The 23425-nt window shown below is 47.5% G+C and overlaps 1 protein-coding gene across 13 annotated transcripts in view; it reads right to left on the bottom strand.

The window, feature by feature from the left end:
* Positions 1-23425, bottom strand: part of CUX1 (cut like homeobox 1) — a 364330-nt gene that overhangs the window by 165515 nt on the left and 175390 nt on the right. For all 13 annotated transcript variants that reach the window (XM_077908111.1, XM_077908104.1, XM_077908115.1 and 10 more), the window contains one exon: positions 4866-4944. In XM_077908111.1, coding sequence (XP_077764237.1) covers positions 4866-4944 — 79 coding nt within the window. The remainder of the gene's footprint in view (positions 1-4865; positions 4945-23425) is intronic.

Raw genomic sequence — 23425 nt, 5'->3', positions numbered from 1 at the left:
CTGAAGGAAGTAATGCTGTGCCCACCAGGTCCTGGCAAAGGCTGTCCTGGTTACCTTCCTCAACCATCCACTCTACCTCCTTCATGCAGCTGAAATCCAACCATTTTCCTCTAATTCTACTCCCACCATCTAAAACCAAGTGACCTCATCTCTTCCTCCCCATGTTCCCTGAAGTCAGGATGACTTTTTTATTATGCTCATCTGATAGTGTCTTTTTCTGCTTACAAGTCATTCCTGGTTTCTCTGTTAGATGAAGTCTAGAATCTTTCACATAATCTACCAGGCCTCTGCCTGGCTTTGCAGCAGGTGACCACACTGGTGTGTGCCCTTTTTGGGGCATAACTATTAGCAGGGCCCTCTTGACTAGTGACAGTGTTTTGGTTTAGATGACATCGCACTTGGCCACTCTTGTCACTGCCAACAGCAGCTGCCCGGGATCCTGCCCAGTCCTTTCTGATCTATACTCTCCTGCCCAATGGACTCTGCCTCCAAAATACTTGTCATACCTATACTGTATAACTATGTGTGTGATTACTTTTAATACCCACATTCCCACCACCCTCTGAGGTCCATGAAAACAGGAAGCTATCTGGCTGATTAGCTCCCGATTCTACCCCTGCGGCTCAGCATGGTTCCTAGGACACAAGGAAGGGCAGTTTCTGAGGTGCTGACCAACTAACCCCATTTGTGGGGGAAGTCACAGCAGTGTGGAAAGGAAGCATGCTTTGGCTGAAGTAAGCAGGATATTCCCAATAAAAAGCATTTTAAAATATTCTCAAAACTGACTATAAAATGAAGAACAATCTGGTGGCAAGTGAGGAAGAAGGTAAATATGAGGGTTTTAACTATTTTACCTGTTTGAAGGACTCATCAGGACAATTCTATATTTAAATGTTTATTCAGTATCTTTAATATGAAGGAGCTTTGGGGAAGAGAAATAGCAGGATTTGGGATTTGGGATGTGGAAGATGAGCAAGAGGGAGGAGCAGCCAGGGCTCAAATGTTTCTTCTCCCTCAGAGCCGAGTCACACCACTGCCAGAAAGGAGGATGGGAGGGGAGCATGGGGTGGACACAGGGTGTGCAAAGCTTGGCACGCCAGCAGAACAGCTGTTAAACCAAGCACAGATTCTGAAGCACATGTGCCGGGCTGCTAAACCCAGAGTGCTAAGTGTCATATAAATGTCTATGTGTCCAGGTAAATCTTTATAGGAGAACACTGACCCAAAAGGAGAGCCCAGACAGCTATTCCGCACTGCTACAACTCAGTACATGATATGCTCCATTCTCTTGCACTCTGGGTTAGAATGTCCAATATGAACAATTAAAGACTGCAAAACCTCAGAAAGCATTTTGAAAAAATGATTTGACACCAATGTATTCATTTAACCGGTACTTGTAGTTTCTCTATGTGGCAGGCATTGGGGTGGACACTAGGAAAATAAGGACAAGACCACATTGCCCCATCTCTCTGCTGGGCCCAAAAGGAAAACAGCAGAGTACCAAGTAGTTACGACAGAGACAGACACAGGGTGCTGGGAGGGTGAGTGAGTGAGTGAGTGAGTGTGTGTGTATTAAAGGGCTAAGCCAGACCTGGGAGGCCAGGTAGGAGGGTCTCAAGTCAATTGGGGTGAGTAATGTATCAGCTGAGATGGGGCCTGGCCTGCCGGCAGGGTAGAAACAAATCTATTCCTATAAGCACAGAGACTCACTCTGAGATACTGCAGACACAAGGGGGGTGGCCTGAACTACAAAATGGAGAGCAGAAGCTGGGATGGAGAGAGGTGAATGGAATAGAGAACATTCTGGAGGCAGAATGGCCAGGACTTGGTGACCCCATGCTCTCGTGTGAGCAGGTGGGTTGAAGGTGGTGCTGCTTGCTAAGAGAGGCAAAGCAAGAAGGAGCTGGTTTTCTCTGGACACACTGGGTAGCTTCGGGGTGCACATCAGTCATCCCAGTGGGTGTGCCTAGGAGCTACTGGATATGCAAACTGACACTAAGGAGTTAGAACTGAGCCGAGATTGAGCTATAAGAGCCACTAGCATGTCCCTTGGTGACTTCTGCTGCTGAGGACTCCAGGGTGGCTCTGTGATGATGCACCCCTCGGGTCATGCAACATATCACATCCGTGGTATGCCAGGCCCTGCTCCAAGTCTTGGGCACAGAGTGATAAAGCAAAGTGTCCTCAGAGAGCTTTCATTCCAGTAGAACTAGCAGGTGAGAAATAAGAAAAGACACAAATAAATAAAATTCCTGAACGGTTTGGCAGGGGTGCACCTGGGTGGCTCAGTCAGTGGAACATCTGATTCTTGGTTTCGGCTTAGGTCATGATCTCAGGGTCATGAGGTCAAGCCCTGTGTCAGGCTCCAGGATCAATGTGGAGTCTGCCTGACATTCTTTCTCTCTGCTAACTCACTCTTTCTCTCAAGTAAATAAATAAAATCCTTTTTAAAAAAATTTCTGGACCGGGGACAGTAGGGCTTGGTTCTGTCAGATTTCTGGATCAACCTCCTTAGTTAGTGGGGCTTTGTCTCCTCCTTTTCCTGGAGCCAGCTGGTCAGCTCTTCCTGGGCTCCTGGAGCTGGGCTATATGACACATAGCTGAAATACCCATCCCATTATTCCCGAGAGCTCTTCCTTCACTTTTCTGACAGAGTATAAGTTGCTGTCTCTTGCAACTAGAACTTAACACACCCCACCAATGTTTCTGGGTTCAGCTGGATGGAAGCCTGGAACACACAGACAGTTAAGGCACCCTGACTCCCCCAACTGCATGACTGTCAGTAAATGCAATGCTATTGACCAGACCCTTCCTGTAAGGCTCAGCCGCAGGATTACTTCATCTGAGCAATAAGCAGACTTCAAAACACAGGTAGAGTGCTCCAAGCTCCATTCCTGCTTTTTAAGGAACTTGTTAGATCTGTCAGACCACAGCATTTTTAAGAAAAAAATACCTAGGAGGTGGGTAAAAATGTTCTATGTGGATACAGATGTACTCGAATTGACTTCTACTCTTAACAGAAAACATCAAACATCATTTGCTCCTATCATCTTAAATTGAAACTGCAAACTTTAATTCTCCAGCCAAAAATAATAATTATGAAGATTATCACCGATACAGAAAAAAATGTCGATGGTATTATATTAATAAAAAAAGGGCAGAATATAAATATATACCCATGTTATGATCAAAATTCTGTAAAAATTATGTCTGTCTATGAATGAGGCCTGGTCAGGCAAAGAGGAGTGTTGATTTAAAAACCATCTCTGCTTTTTCTATGGAATATGAAGATGGAAAAACTGAAGAGAAACCCAGTAACTTGGAAAGTAACTACCCAGTTGAGAAACTTCACTAAGGGAAAACCCAGGTACAAATGGACTTTTAAAATAGAGTGTAGGTTATTTAAAACACAGCAGCTAAAGGCTCTCTGGGTCTTTGGCAAAGACAAAACAAGCCTGTCCCCTTTTAACTAAGTCACTGACACAAAACTTGCAAAATAAAATGCAAGTAGGCCCACCAAGCTGCCGATTCCTGAGAAATAGTCCAGGTCAGGCATCAAATGATCCAGTTACTGTGAAGAGCTCCTCATGAGCCATGGTCAGGGCCTTTGGAGAACCCCTAGATAGACACAAATTCTTGCAGAAAATCAAAAGCCTAGGAGTTGGAACTAAGGGCTGGATATACTCCAAAGACAGTGAAAAGTTAGAAAAAAAAAACTATTATCATCATCACTAGGCTGTTCCCCTACCTTATTCCATTTTCCAGATTAGAAAAGCTTAAGTCCGGAGAAGAAAAGGAACGTGACCAAGACAACAGGCCCTGACAAGAGAATCTGTATCTCCCTCCTCTCTGTCCAAAGTGTCCAAAGTGCTTCCTGCCACACCTAGCTTGCTGTGGCCTCTATTAACTCCCATTCCCAGAAGGGACAGCAGAGCCCACAGAGAACCTAAACTGGAATACAAATACAGATACCAAGGAGACCTGCTTTTGCTCTGTTTTGCTAAAAGCAGCTCTAGTAATGCCAGTAATGTTCAGAGGATTACTAAAAGCAAGTGAGCAACTCCAATGGCTGAGTAGGGGAGGGTGTTGGTAATTTGGTTTCCTTGGTCTGAAGAGGAGGATATTCAAACAACTTTCCTAAATTTCTGATCTGAGTCTTTCCAGGATTGAGCTAGGACCCATGTGATCATGTCCATCACCTCTCCATGGATTCTAAGTGAATGGAACACCCAGGAAAAGAGGACCAATGGGAACAGTGGCTCAAGGTGCTCTAAATTCTGCCTTACTTTTCTAAAATAAGGAATGGAAAGCCGTTACCTCTCTGACTGCCCAGCAAGCATTATTAAAAGGTTAACTCTTTAGTTCCTTTAAAAGAAGAAACAACCCACACACGTGGTAAACAGGCTACCCCTCGCCTTCGGCTATAACCCTTAAGTCAAAGACTTGGCCAGAGGATACTAATTCCCTGGATGACCTGAGAGGGAGGAGGTATTTGAGGGGCCCAATGAGGGCCATTCCTGAATCAGCCCAGAACCATGAACATTCATGATGCCTGCATGGCCCACACATGGGTTTGATTTCTTCTCTAAGAATGTGCAGCATTTTATACCGAAGCCAAAGGCAGCCCCACAGATTTGAGTTTCTGTATTTACAAAGGCATCACGTGGAAGTTATATGATTAACTTCAGCAAATATGCATCTAATTTCCATACCCATCCAAAGTCTCGGTTTTGGAGAATCCATATTCAGAATTCCCAGTTTCCTGGTATAATTCCCTCAGGGAAGCGGAGAAGAGTAAGCCCGAGAGCCACCAACTCACCAACACACAATGCCCACTGGTGGGCTGTATAAGTTATTGGACTTACCTGGAACATCGATCAATCTTTTATAGACATTCAAGAAGGCTGCCTCAGCTTCTTTGCTTCTTTTACTCAGTGCATCAATCTGAAAGACAAAGAGAAGGAGGAAAAGAAAAAACAAAGAGTTCAAAATTTGTCACGAGGTAACTAAGAAATCATCACATGGCAAACTGAAGTCTGGTTTCTTCAGGAAAGTGCCAGACAGCTGGGCCTTGCTCTTAGGGTAAGTGGCTATAAACACATGGAGTGGAGACAAGCCATGTGAGCCCAGGTGGCAAGGGTGACAAGGCAGGAGTGGTGCTCTGCAGCCATTTGCCATGCTTGGTCACACTGCCCAGCTGAGAAAACAGTCCCTTTTCCGCTCTCTGCGAGTACTGACCAAGAGTTGACCATATGCCAGACACTGTGCTAGAGATGGGTGCAGAGCGACAGCTCCTAGCCTAGAAGCCATGGTCCAGTGGGGAAATAGGTATGGAAACAAGTGATTAAGTCCCAGCTGGCAAAATCCTGGGCAAGCAGAGCCATGGGGACACCAAGAAAGGGCCACCAAGTAGGAAACTGGATGACTTTTGAGCAGAGACCACAAGAGTAGCTCATCAAGGTGGGAAGGAGAGACATTGCATGAAAGGGGAAGAGCACGTTCAAATACCCAGAGCAAAACTCTTAAATCTGGGGGTTCATAGATCCTGGTTAGGAATTTTATGAAAGCCAAGGACCTGCCTCCTAAAAACATACTCTACTCTATTTAGGACACTGATGTGTCCTCTTGTGTTCTGTCCATGGAATCAAGATTAAGAACCCACAGATGAGGTGGTCACATACCAGGGAACATGGGGGTCTGCTGGGGTGGGAACAGGGACATGTGGGTGATGAGACTGGTCAAGTGAGCAGGGATCAGACCACAAAGGCCCAGCAGCGCATGCAGAAGGGGACATTTCAGGGCTTCCTACCTCCCACACAGTGAGTACTCTGTAGGGCAGGAACGATTGAGAATGGGGAGAATCAGGGAGAATGGGGTCAAACCGTGTTGATATGAGACACAGAGGAAGCAGAAGCAGGTAAGTCAAGGATGGCATCCAGGTTTCTAACTCTGGTACCAGACTAGTGATGGTGGCCAGGATCAGTCTGCCTTGTGAGCTCACCCAGCCGGGCTAGCGTAAAGCCTCTTCATTAAAGAAAGGTGACACATGAAACTCCTAAGGTATGCTGGACACACATTCTAAGAGCCCCTGATTGCCAGATGAACTCAGTACGTCTTCTGCTCACATAACACACTTGTTGAGATATCAGATCTCTTTACACCTGAAGCATGCAAGATGCTACATGTACCGAGTTCATATTGGCTCAGGAAAAGGACACAAAATTACATATTCCTTCGGTCCCCTCACAGAATTATACTCTCTGTCTCCAATGTTATTAAAGAGGCAAAAGGATGTGGCTTAATTATAGGGTCCCTCACGGGAGCCAACCAACAATTTGTTTGGGGCCAAGAGAGGCCACTTGATGAAGGATGGGAAGGCGCTGGGGAGTGGGACTCCAGGGCTGGCAGGGGCCAGGCCTCAGGAAAGCCAATGAAGAGCAGACAAGCATTTCCAGTTTCTAGCCAGTTGGGCTCCAAAATTCCCATTTGAAGTCAGCTGTCTGGAACTCAGACACATTTTCCTCCCATAAAATAAGACCGATTTTTAGGTGCTGGGGAAGTATTCAGAATAATCCCCAAGGACTACTTAAGAATGACAAGACCGTTTTCTCTTTATTTTTACAATAAGGTGGGTTTCTCCCCCCTCCAAGTAGTAGCAATTCAGGCTGATTGTATGACTAGAAAAATTAAAAAAAAAAAAAATCAAGAGAGAGAGATTGAGAGGAAAATAAAAATCCCAATTCTGCCACTCTCCAGTAGAAGTCATCCTCTGTCTGATTTCAAATTCTCTTCAAAGTTTTTTTTTTCTAATTAAAAAAAACAAAAAAAAACATACAGTTGAATGAAATGCAGTCACACAGGCACTATAGAGTGATAGAAAGTAGGTTAGTGGTTGTCTGGGGCTGGAGAGGATGGGGGTTTGGAGGAGGATAGCTTAGGGTGCAGGGTTTCTTTATGGGGTGATGAAACACTCTATACAGTTGATTGTTAATGGTTGCACAACTTTTTGTGACTCTACTAAAAGTCAATGGGCTGCAGATTTTAAATGGGTGAATTAAACAGTATGTGAATTATATCTCAATAAAGCTGTTAGAAATGTATCTGAAATTAAACCATATGTAAAATGCTGGATTGTGCTATCATAATATATCAATCTTTTCCAGTACCTATTGCAAAATTTGGAAAATGTCTTAATAGTATGATTTTATCTGTATCTAAACATCCCCTATGTAGATGTTTTGAGTAAAAGTGGATTTGGAGTTACCTCTTCAGATGTCTGGAACACTCCCTATGCTCTGGGTCTTTCTGTTACTTCTGGAGAGCAATGTGTTCATGGGGAGCAGAGTTTCTGCCTAGGAAGCAGGGCACATGCCCTGGCAGCTCTTTGTATGTCCTGATCCCGACAGAAGCTTCTCTTCTCAGCTCAGGACCCGAGGAGGGAGGGTCCTTCGCTTTCCAGGTAGTACGACCAAGTGTACAAAGGGTCGCTGCCTCTCTGGTGGACAAAGGATGAGATCTGGAAAGATCCTGTCTCTCCTGTCAGGACTGTTAATTGGGGGTGGGGGGTGGGGCAGAGGAAGAGGCAGGGGATGAGGGCTGGTTATTTACATAGCACACTGGGGGACTGTTCTGTGTCCCCTCAAAAGATGTTGAAGCCCTGGTCCCCAACACCTATCAATGTGACCTGATTTGCAAAGAAGGCGTCTTTGCAGGTGAGCAAGTTGAGATTATTATTTTTTTAAAGATTCTATTTATTCATTCATGAGAGACACACACACACAGAGGCAGAGACACAGGCAGAGGGAGAAGAAGGCTCCCTGCAGGGAGCCCAATGAGGGACTCAATTCCAGAACCCTGGGATCATGACCTGAGCCAAAGGCAGATGCTCAACCACCTGGGCATCCCAAGAGGAGATTACTGGAGTAGGTCCTAACCCAGTATGGCCTTGTCCTTATAAAAAAGGGGAAATCTGGTTGCAGACATAGTCAAACACCCAGGGAGGACCCCATGTTAACATGAAGGCAGAGACTGGGATCATGTCTACGGACCAAGGGACACCAAAGACTGCCAGCAAGCCACCAGAAGCCAGGAAAAGGCCTTGGACAGAATCCCTCTCACAGCCTCTTACCTGCAGAAGGAACCGATACTGCCCACAGCCTCACTTGGCTGTCTAGTTCCTAGAACTGTAAGATATAAAGATCTGCTGTTTAAGTAGCTCAGTGTGTGGTGCCTGGTTATGGCGGCTCTAACAGACTCAAACAGGGATCGTGATTCTGAGCCCTTCTCCTGGCCTTCCCCTTTCCACAAACTCGAGAGTTCATAGCCAGTCCTGAGAGAATTAAGACCAAGCCAGTAGGTTTCATTAATTCAGTAAGCAATCGGACTACAAGGTTTCTGAAGAGAGATGATGAGTGCTCCACGTGTGGTTGATGGGGTCTCCCGACCCAGCCCCACTGTAAGATTTCCAAGGGTGGAAGAGTCTGTTGATTCTGGGAATTCTGAGACCTTCTATTGTCATTTCGTCTTTGGACACCCTGATGGTCAGCATCCTCGGCCAAGACCAGGTCTTAGAGTCTGAGTTTTGGTGGATCCTTCTCCTTCCAGCTCCGTGTTTCCTGTGGCAGGCTTCTCCTTGCTGCAGCCTAGGACTTCCTATCTCAGGGGTTTCTGCTCCCTCTGACTACCCTTGGCTGGCATCTCTACTGCTGAAGACTTATTCAGGCTCGAAGAGGACGTGGGTAGTGGGTTCCCTTGGCCTGGCAGGGCTCTGAGTTTAGAGAGGGGAAGGAGGGCCCCTAGGCCGGGCTGGCCAGCCTTATCTGTACAAGGGATAATGGTACCCATCTCCTGGGCAAAAGTGGGAAGACAAGCTCACATGGGTAAGGTGCTCAGGGAAAGGCTGGCTACCTGACAGTGGCTTTGTCACATTCCACAGATTTCCTGGGTTTGTCCATGCAGTCAGAGCCCAGGAAGCGAGGCTGTGTTTGTCACCCTTGAGCATTCTGGGAACACAGGGGAGAGAGAGAGTGTGGTCCTCATCCCCATGTCCTCCACCTGCTGCAGATGCTCGGCTGTGTGCACTGCCTGCCTCGGCAACCATGAGCCAGGCCTCAGCGTGGCAGCCCTGAGGAACAGTCTGATGTAAGGTCTTAGGGTGTAGAAGGCTGGAAGCAGGATCCAGGTTAGACACTTGGACTACTGCATGTGCAAAGACAGCCTGAGGTAGAGAGTCTGTCTACCAACCCTAGCCCTTAAAGGCACTGGCTGAGCAAGGGGATGAGCTCGGGCAGGGACAGAGGTTGTGGCACTGGGGCAGATCTGGCAAAGCTCTGGTTGCACTGGGGCCCTGGCCCTGGGGAAAACCTGTTCCGCTCCAGGGATGTGCCTCATGTCCCGCCATGCCCGGTTACTCCTTGTTCCATGCATACGTGAGCAATTCCCCAGCAGCCTGGAAGGCGCCTCCTTGTGATCCTTGAGGCTCAACTGACTCCTCTCCCAGCCGCTTGTGGGACATGGCCATCGCCGCATGGGATTGTCCTGAGGTTCCAGGACCACAGAGAAGGCTCCCTCAGGAGACCCCGGGTTCCTTGAAAGACTATGCTATGCTTTTTATCTCTATTGGCTTTCCTCCCAAATAGCACATGGGAGGTGTTTTATACATTCTCGCTGTGCACGTGACAATTTGCCTCAAGTGATTGAGTTTTCCCTACAGAAGTGAGTAAATGGTTAAGGGATCTGGTTTTAAGTCTTTAAGAAAATGCTTAATATGTAAAGAGTTCTTTGTGTAGGAAGTATGGTTCCTGTGCTGACGTGATGACAGCCACTTGGCGGGAGCCAGCACGCTAGAAGCATCCTTTCCCACTGCATGCGCCTGAGAGCGCTCTGGAGCTGCCCTCCTGCAGCGACCTGTGTCTCCTTACCAGTAGGACCCCGGTGGTTGCTCTGCAAGTCTCCTGGACCCAATGGTTATCCTCCCAGCAACATCACTTTTACCATGCTGAGTTTGGCCTTTCTGTAATAAGAATTAAAACTGAAGATGAAAGTGTATAGAAAGGTAGCTTATTCTAAGTCTGAAACAATCAGGGGCCCCTGGCCTGCTCAGTTGGCGGAACATGGGATTTTTGATCTCAGGGTTGCAAGTTCAAGCCCTGCCCTGGGTGAAGAGATTGCTAAAAATACATACATACATACATACATACATACGATCTTTGTAAGCAAGCAAAACAAACAAACAAACAAACAAAAAAACCCCACCTCAACCACTTTATAAATTCAAAATACTTGCTTACAGTAGCATGTACACTCAGAAGCCAGGTTTGGAGACGAGTTCATGGAAATCACCAGTGAGACCCCTAAGATTGTGGAGGGGTTGAGCAGGTGCCTGACCATGTGAGCACTGGCGGAACTACACTGTGCCATTCTGGGAGTCATGTGGAATCTCGAGTTGTCGCTATCAGTCACTGTCTACCCTTCCTGCGTGACAGGCCACACACCTCTGCCACTGCCGTGTGACTGGTGGTGAACGGCACTTTCCATGTGGTTGCTTTTCCACCGCACTGATGTCAGGTTTGACCAGGTGAGCTGCTTTGGCCAATGCAATGTAAATGACAGTGCTATGTGCCACGCTGGAGCTTAAGATTTAAAAGCGATCACATGGTTTGGCACTGAGCTCTTTTCTTCCACTGTAAGGCCAACATGACCTACTGGGAGCTGCCGCTTCCACTGGGCTCTCCAAATGAAGACCACACACGGTCACAGTCAGCCTGCAGCCGATATGTCATAAGGGCAAGAAGTAATCTTTTATTGTCGTAGGCCACTGAGCTTTGGGGTTGCTTGTTACAGCAGCATGATCTACTAAAGCTGTCTGTTACAAGTCCTAGGGTAGCTATACCACTAAGACAGCACAAAGTAAAAATAAGGAATAAACAACCAATGTTGTACAGGCCAAAGGATTTTTTTTTTATTATTATTTTTGCCACAGGCAGGGCAGGGGAAAGATGGTATGATAAAGTAGAAAGCACACAGGACTTAAACCCAGAAGACTGGATTTATGACAGGGCTCCACTGTACATTTGGGAATATTAAGCGAGCTACGTACACTTTGTGTCTCTGGATTTTATTTTCTATGTCTAAGAGAAGAGAACAACCAGACATCTGCCTTATCAAAGCCCCGGAGAATCCAATAAGATAGAAAATCTAACAGTGTGGAGCTATTCACAAACTACTTTTTGGTGTTGGTGATAATTACTGACCTGTGATGTACTTAGAAGATGAAACATCACACAAATATCATGTAAATTAATGCCAATTTCCAGAGGGTCAGTTAGAAGAGAATTTACACACTCAAGGCATTAGCTTTTATACAAACCACTATGCCACTTTTAAAAAGGCAGTCTCATAAATAGCTCTCACAGGGGAGCGTTACAACTTTTTAGGGGTATGCTCATGTCTAAGGTAACATTCTCTGTGAAAGTCCCTCACCCACCTGTAACTCGGAACATTAATGGCTTTAAGGTTTTGGGGACTGTTACTCGAGTTTTCAATAGGACCCTCTTGTATTCTGCAGAGGAAGGAAATGTGGGGAAAATGAGTACAAGTCTGAATTTTAATTGGAAGATGCTTTGCGTAAAATGGAAACAAGAACAGAATAGTGTAGTATTTACAGATGCAGAAATCCTCCTTGACCACCAGCCAATCAAGAAGTCCCAATCGTTTGGCCTCAGAAATCGATTGCAGAATTATGATTTCTTTCCTTCCTTTGATGCTTTAGCCTTAATTGACATCCCCCCATTACTTCCAGTTCGGACACTGTAAGCCTGGACCCAGCACATTTCTGTAACTGTGGCCTCTCCTTGCCATAGAGGGTGATGTGTCCTCCACAGCGGCCCTGGGTCCTTGTCCTAGCACCCAGAAAAGCACATATAGTCACTTTACCCTAATGGCTTCTCCTTACTGCGAGGTTACAACCCACATTCCTTAGGCTGAGGTCCTAGGACCCTTCCTGACACAGCCCTTGATTTACACTAACTTCAACCCCCCACCAAATCCAACCACCAACCACACTTGTCCCCACCCCAAGCTGCTGCCTCCTTAACATGCCATGCCCCTTCATGCCTCTGGGACTGTCCGCTAGGTCCTCTGCCTAGGATGCTCTTCACCCCGGATCACGGGGGAATCCAGCCCTCCTCCTTCATAAGTCAGTCTAGGTGATGCCTCCTGGGTGGTGTCCTCCTGATTTCCCCAGGCACCACTGGTCACTCAGTCCTGGTACCTGAGCTCTTGGTAAATCCCTCTCTGCCCACTTCCCACACCATGTGATGATGACTCATGTGCATGAGCTTCCTCTCCACCACCCTGTGGTCTATCCAAGGCCAGGGACAGTGGTATCTTTCTCTCTCTACCCCAGCATCAGGGTCCTAACTAACACAGGAGGCTGCCTGGGAAGCATCTGTGAATGAATGCAGGTAGGTTCCAGGCAGAGAAGGCCATACAGACTCAGGGACTCCTTGGAACTCACTACCGAATTCTGCAGCATCGGTTACTTTGCAGTATCAGAGCGGAGAAGGCAGTTTCCTGTAATTAAGAGCTTCAAAGAGGCTTTTACTAGCCCCCTTGTAGTCTAGTCTAAAAAATGGGAAGCATGAGAGCCAAGCTCAGGCCTAGTTTAGGGAAGAGCAAACTTCCTTGTCAGAACAAGAGAACCCTGGGGAGGTGGTGGTGGCAGAGAAAGGGAAGGAGGCTGGGGATTGAAGATGAAATAACCAGGTGATGTTATCTCTGAAATGGAGGAAATATGCCTTCTTCCTGGGCGTTTGGTGAGTATTAAGAAGGAATATGCCTACAATTGGGCTGAGCACCTGGGAGGCCCAGAACACTCTGTAGCTGCTATCATGACAATGAATGTCCTGCTTATATACAGGTGATCCCAAAACCTCCCCGAGGGTGGCCTCGGTCTCAGTGCCACAACTGTTGCACACTGAGCTTGCAGTGACAAAGATGCTATTCCTTGGCATAGTGAGCAGACTGCTGCAGGTGCCCTGGTGCTGCCCCGCTGGGCCACCTCCGTGTACCTTGGCATGCTGGCTGTGATGCACAGATACAGACAATGCTGTGGATTTTTTACTAAGGGATCACCAAAAAAAAAAAAAAAGAAAGAAAAAAGAAACAGACTGGTCTTGATGTTCACCCAGCATTGTATATTCTGAAGTGAAAAAGGCTCATCTTTGCAATGCTACCTGGGCCTCGCCGGGCACAGGTGGTAGGGAGGGCAGTGGCACACAGGGCCCAGGGCCTGGATACAGTGTCAGAAGAACAGGGTTGAGCCCCAGCTCCAGCACTAACACAGGTGCACTATGTCAGTCACTGAATTAACCTCTGTGCCTCAGTTTCCTTGTCTGCAACGTGGGGAGAATAAACCTTGGTTGTTGTGAATGGTGACAGAGCCCCAGATTGGCAATATCACTTCTCAGATATGGAAACTGACCAAGTACAGAGCTGAGCCCCTAGAGAACCCCACCAAGGATACGATGACACCCCAGCACAATGACCAGGGCTGCACAGTCAGTGGAAAGAATATGTGCCTTGAAGGACTGGAGACTTGGGTCTGAAGCCAGCCCTGGGATATACTTACTGGATAATCTGGAGGTGGGTTCCTTAAACCATTTATACCTTGGTCTCCTCATCTGTCTAGTGAATAGTTCCCTCTTTGCTGAATTGTGAAAATGAACTGTGAGAATCTCCCACATCAAGTAGCTGGTACAGTATGGAGGAGACAGAATCTGAGTAAATGCTGGTAACTTTCTAAAAAATCCAAACATAGCATTCTTTTCCCAGTGCACCCCACAAACTGTTCTCCTCTGCTTCAGGTCTGGGGACAGAGATACATCCAGATGACATCCAAAACACCACGGTGGCAATGACATGCTCAGGAACCCAGTAGCCTGTACCCTGGGAATGTACAAGCTAATGATTTAGAAATAAACACGGACTACTAACAGAATTTTCAAATTGACATGCTCTGCTGGCCTACAGGCCAGTAAGGACCAGCAAGAGCTATAGGGATGAGAGACTGGTTCTGTGTTACTCTGTGTCTTTCAAGGGCAAAACATCACTTGAAGAGCCACGTGGCACACCGGAAGTCAACAGACAATGACCAAGATCCCACCCAAAATAGACTCGCACGTGGCTAAGCTTTGGAGTTCTAATTTTAATTGAACACAGGGATGCCTGGGTGGCTCAGTGGTTGAGCATCTGCCTTCCAGCTCAGGGCGTGATCCCAGGATCTGGGATCGAGTCCCACATCGGACTCCCTGTGAGGAGCCTGCTTCTCCCTCTGCCTATGACTCTGCCTCTCTCTCTCTCTCTCTTTTTCTCTCTGTGTCTCTCATGAATAAATAAATAATCTTAAAAAAATAATTTTAATTGAACACAGCCATGTAAAAGGAAAGCATATGTGTTCTGAAGTGAGATCAGAGTGGCAGAGAGCACGTTTGCTATGAGCCCTATGGGAGACATGAGAGGACCCTGGGGTAGAGGGAGCCCCTCTTCCAGTACCCTAGTCACTTCTGGAGCAATGCGGAGGGAGGAAAGACTGGGGACAGGTGTGGGAGCCCAGCTGCCAGCACAGCTTGCTCTCTCAAGATCACATTCCATTATGACTTCTAACTTGCAGGTGGAGTCTTCCAGTGAGGAAGAATCACATCCATGATACTCCCCGTTGCAGAGACCCGAACAAGACTCACTGGACATCCCTATGTGGCTCAAAGCTGGATGGACAAATACCACAGGGTAGTTTTGGTTATGGAGGCAATGCAGTGTAGACATCGGTAACAACACCCAGTGGCTTCTTATATAAACCGATGGAATATTCTTCAACTACCTGGCCTCCACCTTGACCAAGTGTCTAAAAGGAGAAAACTGGAGAAATCCAGAGAAGATAGTGCCATGAAGGACAAGTGGGGAAATAAAGATGGGGCCACAGAGAAGAGATCTGTGACAGAGGACAGCATGAGAAATACTGCAAAGACCATGAGAACAGTAACCAGTACCTCTATCTTCCTTTACCATTTGCCATGCCCATCTGATGTTCTGGCTGTCACCGTGTATCTGAAGGGCTGCTGTGGGGAAGAAGGATTATCAATCCTCTCTCTTCCCAGAGTGCAAAACCAGAACCAACAGGTAGAAGCTACAAGGCAGATGATAGCTTCCCGGTGGGAAAGCCTCTGCCCACAGCACAGCGCTTCAGAGGTAGACCATGCTGGTTGTCTGAACTATTACTGGTTTGTTCATTCTTTCAACAGAATCATGGGGGTGGTTAAAATGTGCCCGGCAGTGTGCTATCCTATCCTCTGGGCCCAGAACCAATCCTCCACCCCCGAAACCTCATAGGTAAATCACAGTGGGCTGTGAAGGAGGAATGTCTACCTGAGTTTTTTTTTTTTTCCCTTTTCATTTTCTTATCCGAGGTTTCTGAAACCCGTTTTTGATGAACAGATAATATATGTATATAGTTAAAAAAAATCTTATATGTATAAAAACGTATACAGTGTTCAGCAAGGTTGCATAATACAAGATCAATACACAAAAATCAATTGTCTCTCTATATACTAGCCATAAACCATCTGAAAGTGAGACTTTAAAATGTTCATGGATCAGGAGACTTAATATTGTTAAGATGGCAAAATTCCCAAATCGATCTACAGATTCAGCGCAATGCCTGTCAACATCCCAGCTGGCTTCGTTGCAGAAACTGGCGAGTTGATCCTTAAGATTCGTATTGAAATGCAAGAGATTCAAAATAGGCAAAACAATATTGAAAAAGAAAAGCAAAGGGGGGGGGGTACTCACACTTACCAATTTCAAAACTTACTACAAAAACTAACTCAAAATGAACCAGAGACCAAAATATAAGAGTTAAAACTACAAAACTCTTAAAGGAAACACAACCATAAAGCTCTGTGATTTAAGATCTGATACCAAAAGCAGAAATAACAAATGAAAAAAGAGGTAAATTGAATTTCATCAACTTTAAAACTTGTATTTCAAAGGACACTATCAAGAAATGAAAAGACAACCCACAGGATAGGAGGGCATTTTTGCAGACCATGTATCTGATGAAGGATTAGTACACAGAATACATTAAGATGGCTTACAACTCAACAATAAAAAGACAAATTACTGAATTTAAAAATAGACAAAATATCTAAAAAGATATTTCTCCAGAGAAGATACACAAATGGCCAATAAACATATGGAAAGATGCTCAATATCAGTAGTCATTAGGGAAATGCAAATCAAAGCCACAGTGAGATATCACTTCATATCTGCTAGGCTAGAATGGTTAAGTGTTAGGGAGGATGGAAAGAAAACTGGAACCCTCATACATTGGTGATGGAAACATGAAATGAAGGTACTCTGGAAAAAAGCTTGGCAATTCCTCAAAATGTTAAACACAGAGTTACCATATTAGCCAGCAATGCCACTACTAGGCACACATCTAGAAAAATGAAAACATTATCTGTGCAAACACTTGTGTATGAATGTTCACAGTAGCATTACTCACAACAGCCAAAAGGTGGCAGAAGCCCAAATGGCCATCAACAGACAATGGATAAATAAAATGTGGTGTTATCTATACAATGGATTATTATTCAGCCATAAAAAGGAATGAAGTGCTGATATATGCTATGACAGAAATACATCATGAAAGCATAATGCTAGGTGAAAGAAGCCAGCCACAAAAGACCACACAGGGTATGATTTCATTGATAGGAAATGTTGAGAATGGTCAACCCTGTAGAGACAGAAAGGAAGTTAATTAGTGGTTGCCGGGGGCGGCAGGTCGGGGGGAGAACGGGGAGCGACTGTGAATGAGTACAGGGTTTCTTTTTTGGGTGATGAGAATGTTCTGGAATCAGACAGTGGCAATGGTGGCACAACTCTGTGAATATACATACTAGCAACCATCTACTTGTAAGAAGAAAACAAACAACAAAAAGTATAAGAATGCAGTGAAAGATATTCTTCCTATCCATGTCCACCTTTACCCAGCTGCCTGGCTGGCACGCAGGCAAAGATTCTCTTGTGCATCTTTCCAGAAACATACTGTGCATTTACAAGCATCTGTACACACACGTTGTCTTCCTTTTTTAAAAATGTAAATGGTAGGAAGGGTGCCTGCGTGGTACAGTCCGTTAGGTGTCTGACTCTTGGTTTCAGCTCGGGTCGTGATCTTGGGGTCATGGGATCAAGCCCCATGTCCCGCTCTGTGCTCAGCAGGGAGTCTGCTTGGGGTTCTCTCCTTCTCCTGCCCCTCCTGCTTGTGATCTCTTTCTCTCTCTCAAAATAAATAAATAAATAAATAAGGAAATAAATGAAAATGGTAGAATATCACAGATACAGCTCTGCACACCTTGGTAAGTTTTGAGGAGGATGATCTGTCTCCTTTGTCGTGCGAGGGCCAGGGCTGCATGGGGAAGGGAATTTGCCTGTGCAAAGGCAGAGCGCATGCTGCCTTTCAGAGGGGACCTGCTAGGCCTGGAGCCAGAGCAGCTTGGAGGGAGGGGTTGGGGGCTAAGCCAGGGGCTCAGCTTTATACTGAGAGGTTGAGGATGTCAATCAGGAGGTGACACAAAGTGAAGTGATCACACTGGATGGCAAGGAATCTGGGGATGGAGGACGGGGGGCCGGGGGGGCAGTGGAGGAAGGTGTGTGTCAGGAAGGAAGGAGCCAAAGCAAGTGAGGTGAGGGAAACAGAACTCCCCTGAGATGGGAGACACACAGATGTGTGTGTTCAAGTGTTTCTGTGGATATAAGAAGTTTGTGAGAGGTCACAGGGGAGCTCTCAGGAGGCCTGATGTTGAGAGAAGCCCAGACCCAAGACCAAGATTTGGAGCCCTCAGCCCCTAAATCGCCAGATGAGGTTAACCAGGGATAGGACGGGTGTGCGGTGAGAGCCCCAGAAGGCTATGGCTAAATCCTGGGGGCCCAGTGGTATTTAAGAGATGGAAGGATCTGGAGAATGCTATGATCAATAACTAGATCTCGCATCTATGGGGCAGATTTTCCATGACATAGATGAGACACAGAAAAGCTGAAAGGACCCATTCAAGGTCACACTGGTAAAAGATGATGTCAGGAGTCAAATCCAGATGCATTTGATTCCAAAATCTGTGGTTTGTCTGTTTGTTTTTTCTGCAGCTCTAGGTCTCCACCCTAGGAAGGAGCCACTGCAGGCCTAGGTAGGAGCGAACACAGGACAGAAGCCAGGAGGCAGAGTGAAGGAGGAAGGAGTGGCACAGGTGCCCAGAGCCCTGGAGGCTGCTTGTACACCCCTAGAATTTCCAGATCCATAGCGGCAGCTGCCCAGTATGAACACTAGCGAGTCCTCCCAGCAGGGCTGTGGGCCCCCTGTGCCCACAGCAGGATGCTACTGGGCTTCTCGGGTGGTGGCACTTTGCTGCTGCTTTTCAAGAAAAACACACACTCAGAGATTTGCCCTGAGCATATGCCAGGCCCTGTGTTTCCAGGCCAGACTTGCCTTCCCAAGTCCCTGGACTTCAGTAGTCTCAAGCCTGAGGATGAAAGGGGCTTGAGTCTGGAGGTGGAGGGGCTCCCTGGGGAGCACAGCTCTGTTCCAGGTAGGTACCAGGTCCTTTCCCTGAGAGCCCTGGGAAAGAATCCTTTCCCTTGTGCTTGCTGACTGTAGGCCACCAGGCTTCCCTTGTTATGCTGGAGGATAAAGCGTAAATCTCATAGGTCTCTGCATCTTCTCCTACTTCTGAAACAATCTCAAGACACTTTGTAAGCTTTCTAGAATGAGCACTGGCTTTTGAGTAAGAAGGTGGAGTTGAAGTCTCAGTTCTATGGCTGGTGAGCTGCGTAGCTTCGAGCAAGTTACTCAACTTCTCTGGGCCCACTTCCTCTTCTCTCCAGAAATTATCATAAAACCTCTCAGGGCTTTGCTATTGTACAGACAAAATCAGATAACGCATACGAAGCTTCCGGCACATAGCTGGAGCTGAAGAGATGTTCTCCTTCCTCTCCCCAAGGGCAGCGTTCAGAGTCTGCATATTTTAGCAGAACCTGCTCTCCGGGTTAGTCTCCTTTCCCACTAGAGGGCTCAGCTAGCAAGAGCTCCTGGGGCGGGCGGGTGGGGTGGTGGGGTGGGGGCAAAGGGCTGTTTTTTCCTTTCTCCTGCCATTTGGTCCTCATGATGACAGGGGACAAAGCTGAGGAACAGCCCCAGGCAATGGCAGAACGAGAGGCTCCCCAAGCGAAGAAAGAGAAGCTGGGAGGTCACTGGCCCATCCAGCCAGGTTGCCTCTTTCTGTCTGGCAACTTGGAAGGCTCCTGAAGTTGTAGTTAGATGAAACACTGGTCATGCTCCCCTTCCGTGGCAGAAGAGTGGAATGAGTATCTGACCGAGTCCAAACAGCTGGGTTCCAACCTGTAACGCTGTTCAGGCTACTCAGGACCTTGAGGCTCATCTGTGCAGGTGGCTACTGAGTGTGTGGCTCAAAGTCCCTGCAGGGGTGGGCTTCTGCAGTCTGGGAATACCTACTGGAGGTTGTGAGTATTTAGTGACAAGAGGGAGGCATCTGGCTGGGCATAACAAGGCTCCAGGGAGCCATAGATCCCAGGACAGGTGGGACCAAGAAACAGCAAGAGGGGAGGAGTCGAGAGTGTAGGCACCCACCCTGCTCCTCCACCTCACAGCCACTTTTCCACCCCATCACCCTGGCTGGATATAACGTCAAGAGCATAGGGTGCCGGGTAAGGCTGTGGGAAATCATGGAGATGGGAACTTAGAGACATAAAATGCTGTGCAAATAATTGCCAGCAAAGAGGGCAGTAGTGCAATCTGAAAAGGACCAAGGGAGAGATGGAATGTGGGATACTCCACATGCAGGCAATGAACTTGGCTGGGCCCTCAGCTGGTATCAAATAGTGTCCTTGAGGTCCCTCCCAGGGCCCCACACAGGTGTTCACCGGCCTCCTTTTGATCATCTGCTCTGTAGGGCCAGTTTCATGTAAGGAGTTACTGCATCATATTGATGGAACGGTAGTAAAACCTAATTAACATCCAGAATGAGTTTTTCTAAGGGAAGAAAGATCTGCAGAAAATACAATACCCTAAGAATTTAAATTCCACAGTATTCAAATTCAAATAAATACTCTGTGACTATTACAAGTTGGATAACTTTAGTCCAGGAAAACACAATAACAACAAACCATAAGACAAATACTACTTATCATCACCATTCAAATTTATTTTCCCCTAATCCTTCACATTTATCATATGAGGGAAAAGAGGTAGTGAGAGGTCAAAACTTGGTGAAAGTCAAGGTCACTGGTAAATCAGGCCTCAAACCTAGGCCTTGTAAGTCAGGACCCTTATCATATCCCAATTGCCTCCTGGTATCACATGATTCCCTGCAGAGTTCTGGGAATGTAAACAGAACGGGACCTTTCTTATGGACAGAGAATGCTTTCGATTTAGACACTGGGGCTGTTAACTCCCCATCTCGCCATCCATCCACCCATTTGCTCATCCAGCCAGCCAGCCAGCCAGCCAGCCACCCATCATTTACTGAGGGCCTGCTCTGTGCCAAGGACTGTGCCATATGAGGACACAGATCCTGCTTGACTATTAAGTGCCATGAAAGCAGCATGTGAGTTAATCACCTATAACTACAGACCACTGTCTAGTTCAGGTCTAGCCTGGCACACAGTAGGTGTTCAGTAAATGAAAAAATAAATGAGTAAACCCAGAAGCTTATGGTCTGGAAGGGGAGACTGGAAGTGTGACGTGAGTCAGTGTTACCAGGGTCATCTCCTGGTGTGAACACAGCGGTGGAACAGCTGAGGAGGCAGCCTCTGTGGAGGGGGACCCCTGCTCAGCTGGCAACAAGATCACTTTGGGGGCTCCATTAGCAAGGGTTCCCTGAAACACAGGCTGATTCCCAAGCTCTTGAGGAGCAGAGGTGCAGTGGGCACCACCTGGGGATCCCTTCAGTGTGTCGGACCTCAAATTCCTTACCTGTGACTCTCCAATCTCCAGAGGCTCCGGGGGGCTGAGCCAACTCTGCCAACACAGCATCTGACTCACTTATTCTAGGGCCCTCTGGCTGCCTCTTCTCCATTCCAACTCCATTCATTTCAGTTCAACCAAGGCTTCACAGGGACCTGCGATCCGCCAGCAGCCTACATGGCTCTCTTTGGGCGTGGGGTCTGCAGGTGAACCCTGTGGGAGCCCTGAGTTCAGGGGGTGGGTGGGGGGGCCTGTCTCGGGGCCTCCGGAAGAGGCGAATGAAAGCTAGGGAGGGCCCACTGTATGTGGGTACGTGCTATAAACATCTAAGGCCTCTGCCGACGCTTACCGAGAGGATGTTAAAAATAATTACCCACTGAAAATATTAGATTTGCTCTGGATTGTTCATTACATACAATGGCTTAATAGGACTTTTATTGAATAGCTGCAGAGCTCTGGGCCGAAATCAATTTGCCATACACTTGGAATTTTGATGTATGCTGTTGACTTCCACAACACGGAGTAATTTGTAATAGCTCTGGCTCGCTGTTGTTTCCAAAGCTCCCGCTACATCACAAGCATTTATTTCTGACCACAAAATTACATTTATTCAACAGAAAGCAGCTCCGGGTCTTTAAGAGGTTAACTTCTGGAGTGCTTGGCTGCGGGCCAGCCCCCGGCGGAGGCGCGGCGCGGGCGCAGTGGCACACGCGGTGGTGGCCGCGCCGGGCGGGCGGCCGTGATTAATGGGGCGCTGAGTGCGTCCCTTCCCGCATGCACACGGCTCGCTCCCCTGCTTCCATAGATCACGGGCTTAGCCTCAACATATCTGACTGAAATTGAATTTGGCTTCTCTCTCAACCGTTCATTTCCTATGTTAGGCAAGGTTATATCCTTTTCTGCATGAGCAGAACCAAACCAGCTGCAGCTTCAGAGGAGAAAATGTGTTTTCAATTAGGAAGCTGGCCCGAATGCTGAACCACAGTCCTGCCGCTCCCCTAATTGAGCCGTCATGGAGGGAGCCACGAGGAAGACACCCGAATGCACCAGGCCTTCAGACTGCACTGCAAGGTCATTAAAATGCTGTCACCATCACCGCCATGGCCACCGCAACTGCCACCACCATCACCCCAAGTGCCACGTACGTGAAAAGGCCTAAGAGTCTAGCAGGTGGCCAAGGGGGGTGTGAAACAAGTACCTCCCCAGGAAAGGGGTCAGGACAATGGGCAAGGTGGGCGTCCTCATGAAGCCTCTCCTGCCCCATTCTCACTTGGCAGGGATACTGGGCCCCAACTCACAGATGGCCCTGGCTCCCCTAGGAGGAGAAGCAGCCTTAACTGTTCTTGTGGGTCACTGGGAACCTGGTGGGAAACCTCCCACACAGCACCCGGTGAGTACCTGTTAAGGGGGGCAGATGGGAGAGGGTGAGTTGTTCCCCGAAGGAGGTCTTGGGGAGCCAACTTGGTGGGGCAAGGAGGATACGACGTCAAAGAGGAGATCTGGGCCCTCGGAGGAAACAGACATTTGGACATTTAGAGATGGCAGGAGAAGGATCGGAGGAGGTGGACTCTCAGGTCTTCGAGGATGGAAACAATTCTTAAAGGTGAGGAAGAGCAGAAGGTTTTAAGAACGGAGGCCATGACTTTAGGAGGTGGTCAGAGGCAGGACACCACAAGGCATGGTTGAGAATAATAAAGGGACTGGTCTGGCTGGAGGAGAAGCCAAGGGCTGAAAGCCTGGAAATACACTTAAAGCAAAATCATGAAGCACCCAGCCTGCCGATCCCAGGTGCTCGAGCTGGCAGAGCCACAGGACGTGGCCTCGAGAGGAAGTCCCCACGCTGGGAACATAGCACCATGGTTCCTACGAGTGGCCACACTTGAGAATTGGGTGTAGACTTTCTCGAATTCCAGTTGCTCAGACCCTGTCATGGGCAGCTGAATCGGAACCTCACAGGGAGGGGCCTGGGAGCAGAAGTTCTGTGAACACGAGGGCGATTCTCACGCAGCCAGGTGGTCCCTCCGAGGGCCAGCTTCAGAAACCAGCAGTCTGGTCTAACCTACTCTGACACCATCCTGCCTGCAATGCTCAATGTGGTACTCACTGGGTGTAGGCAGGATGGGGCTTTGAAGAAGAATGGGTAAGAGCTGACCACATCCCTGACAGTGGTCCTCTGCCCCTGTTTGAATACTCCCAGTGACAGGAAACTCACTCCCTTAGGTGACAGCTCACTCCATTTTTGAGTGGCTCTAATTGCTGACAAATGTCCTCTTCTGTTCTGCTGATGATAGCCGACCCAAGTATGAGTCCACTGAGTCATACTGTTCTTCAGAGCTATGGGGCTCCTTGCTGGCTGTCTTGCTCACCCACTCATCTTATAGAAGAGCAAAGTGA

The sequence above is a fragment of the Canis aureus genome, chromosome 8, assembly GCF_053574225.1.
Source record: "Canis aureus isolate CA01 chromosome 8, VMU_Caureus_v.1.0, whole genome shotgun sequence".
NCBI lineage: Eukaryota > Metazoa > Chordata > Mammalia > Carnivora > Canidae > Canis > Canis aureus.
This window is presented reverse-complemented; position numbering and strand designations above follow the sequence as displayed.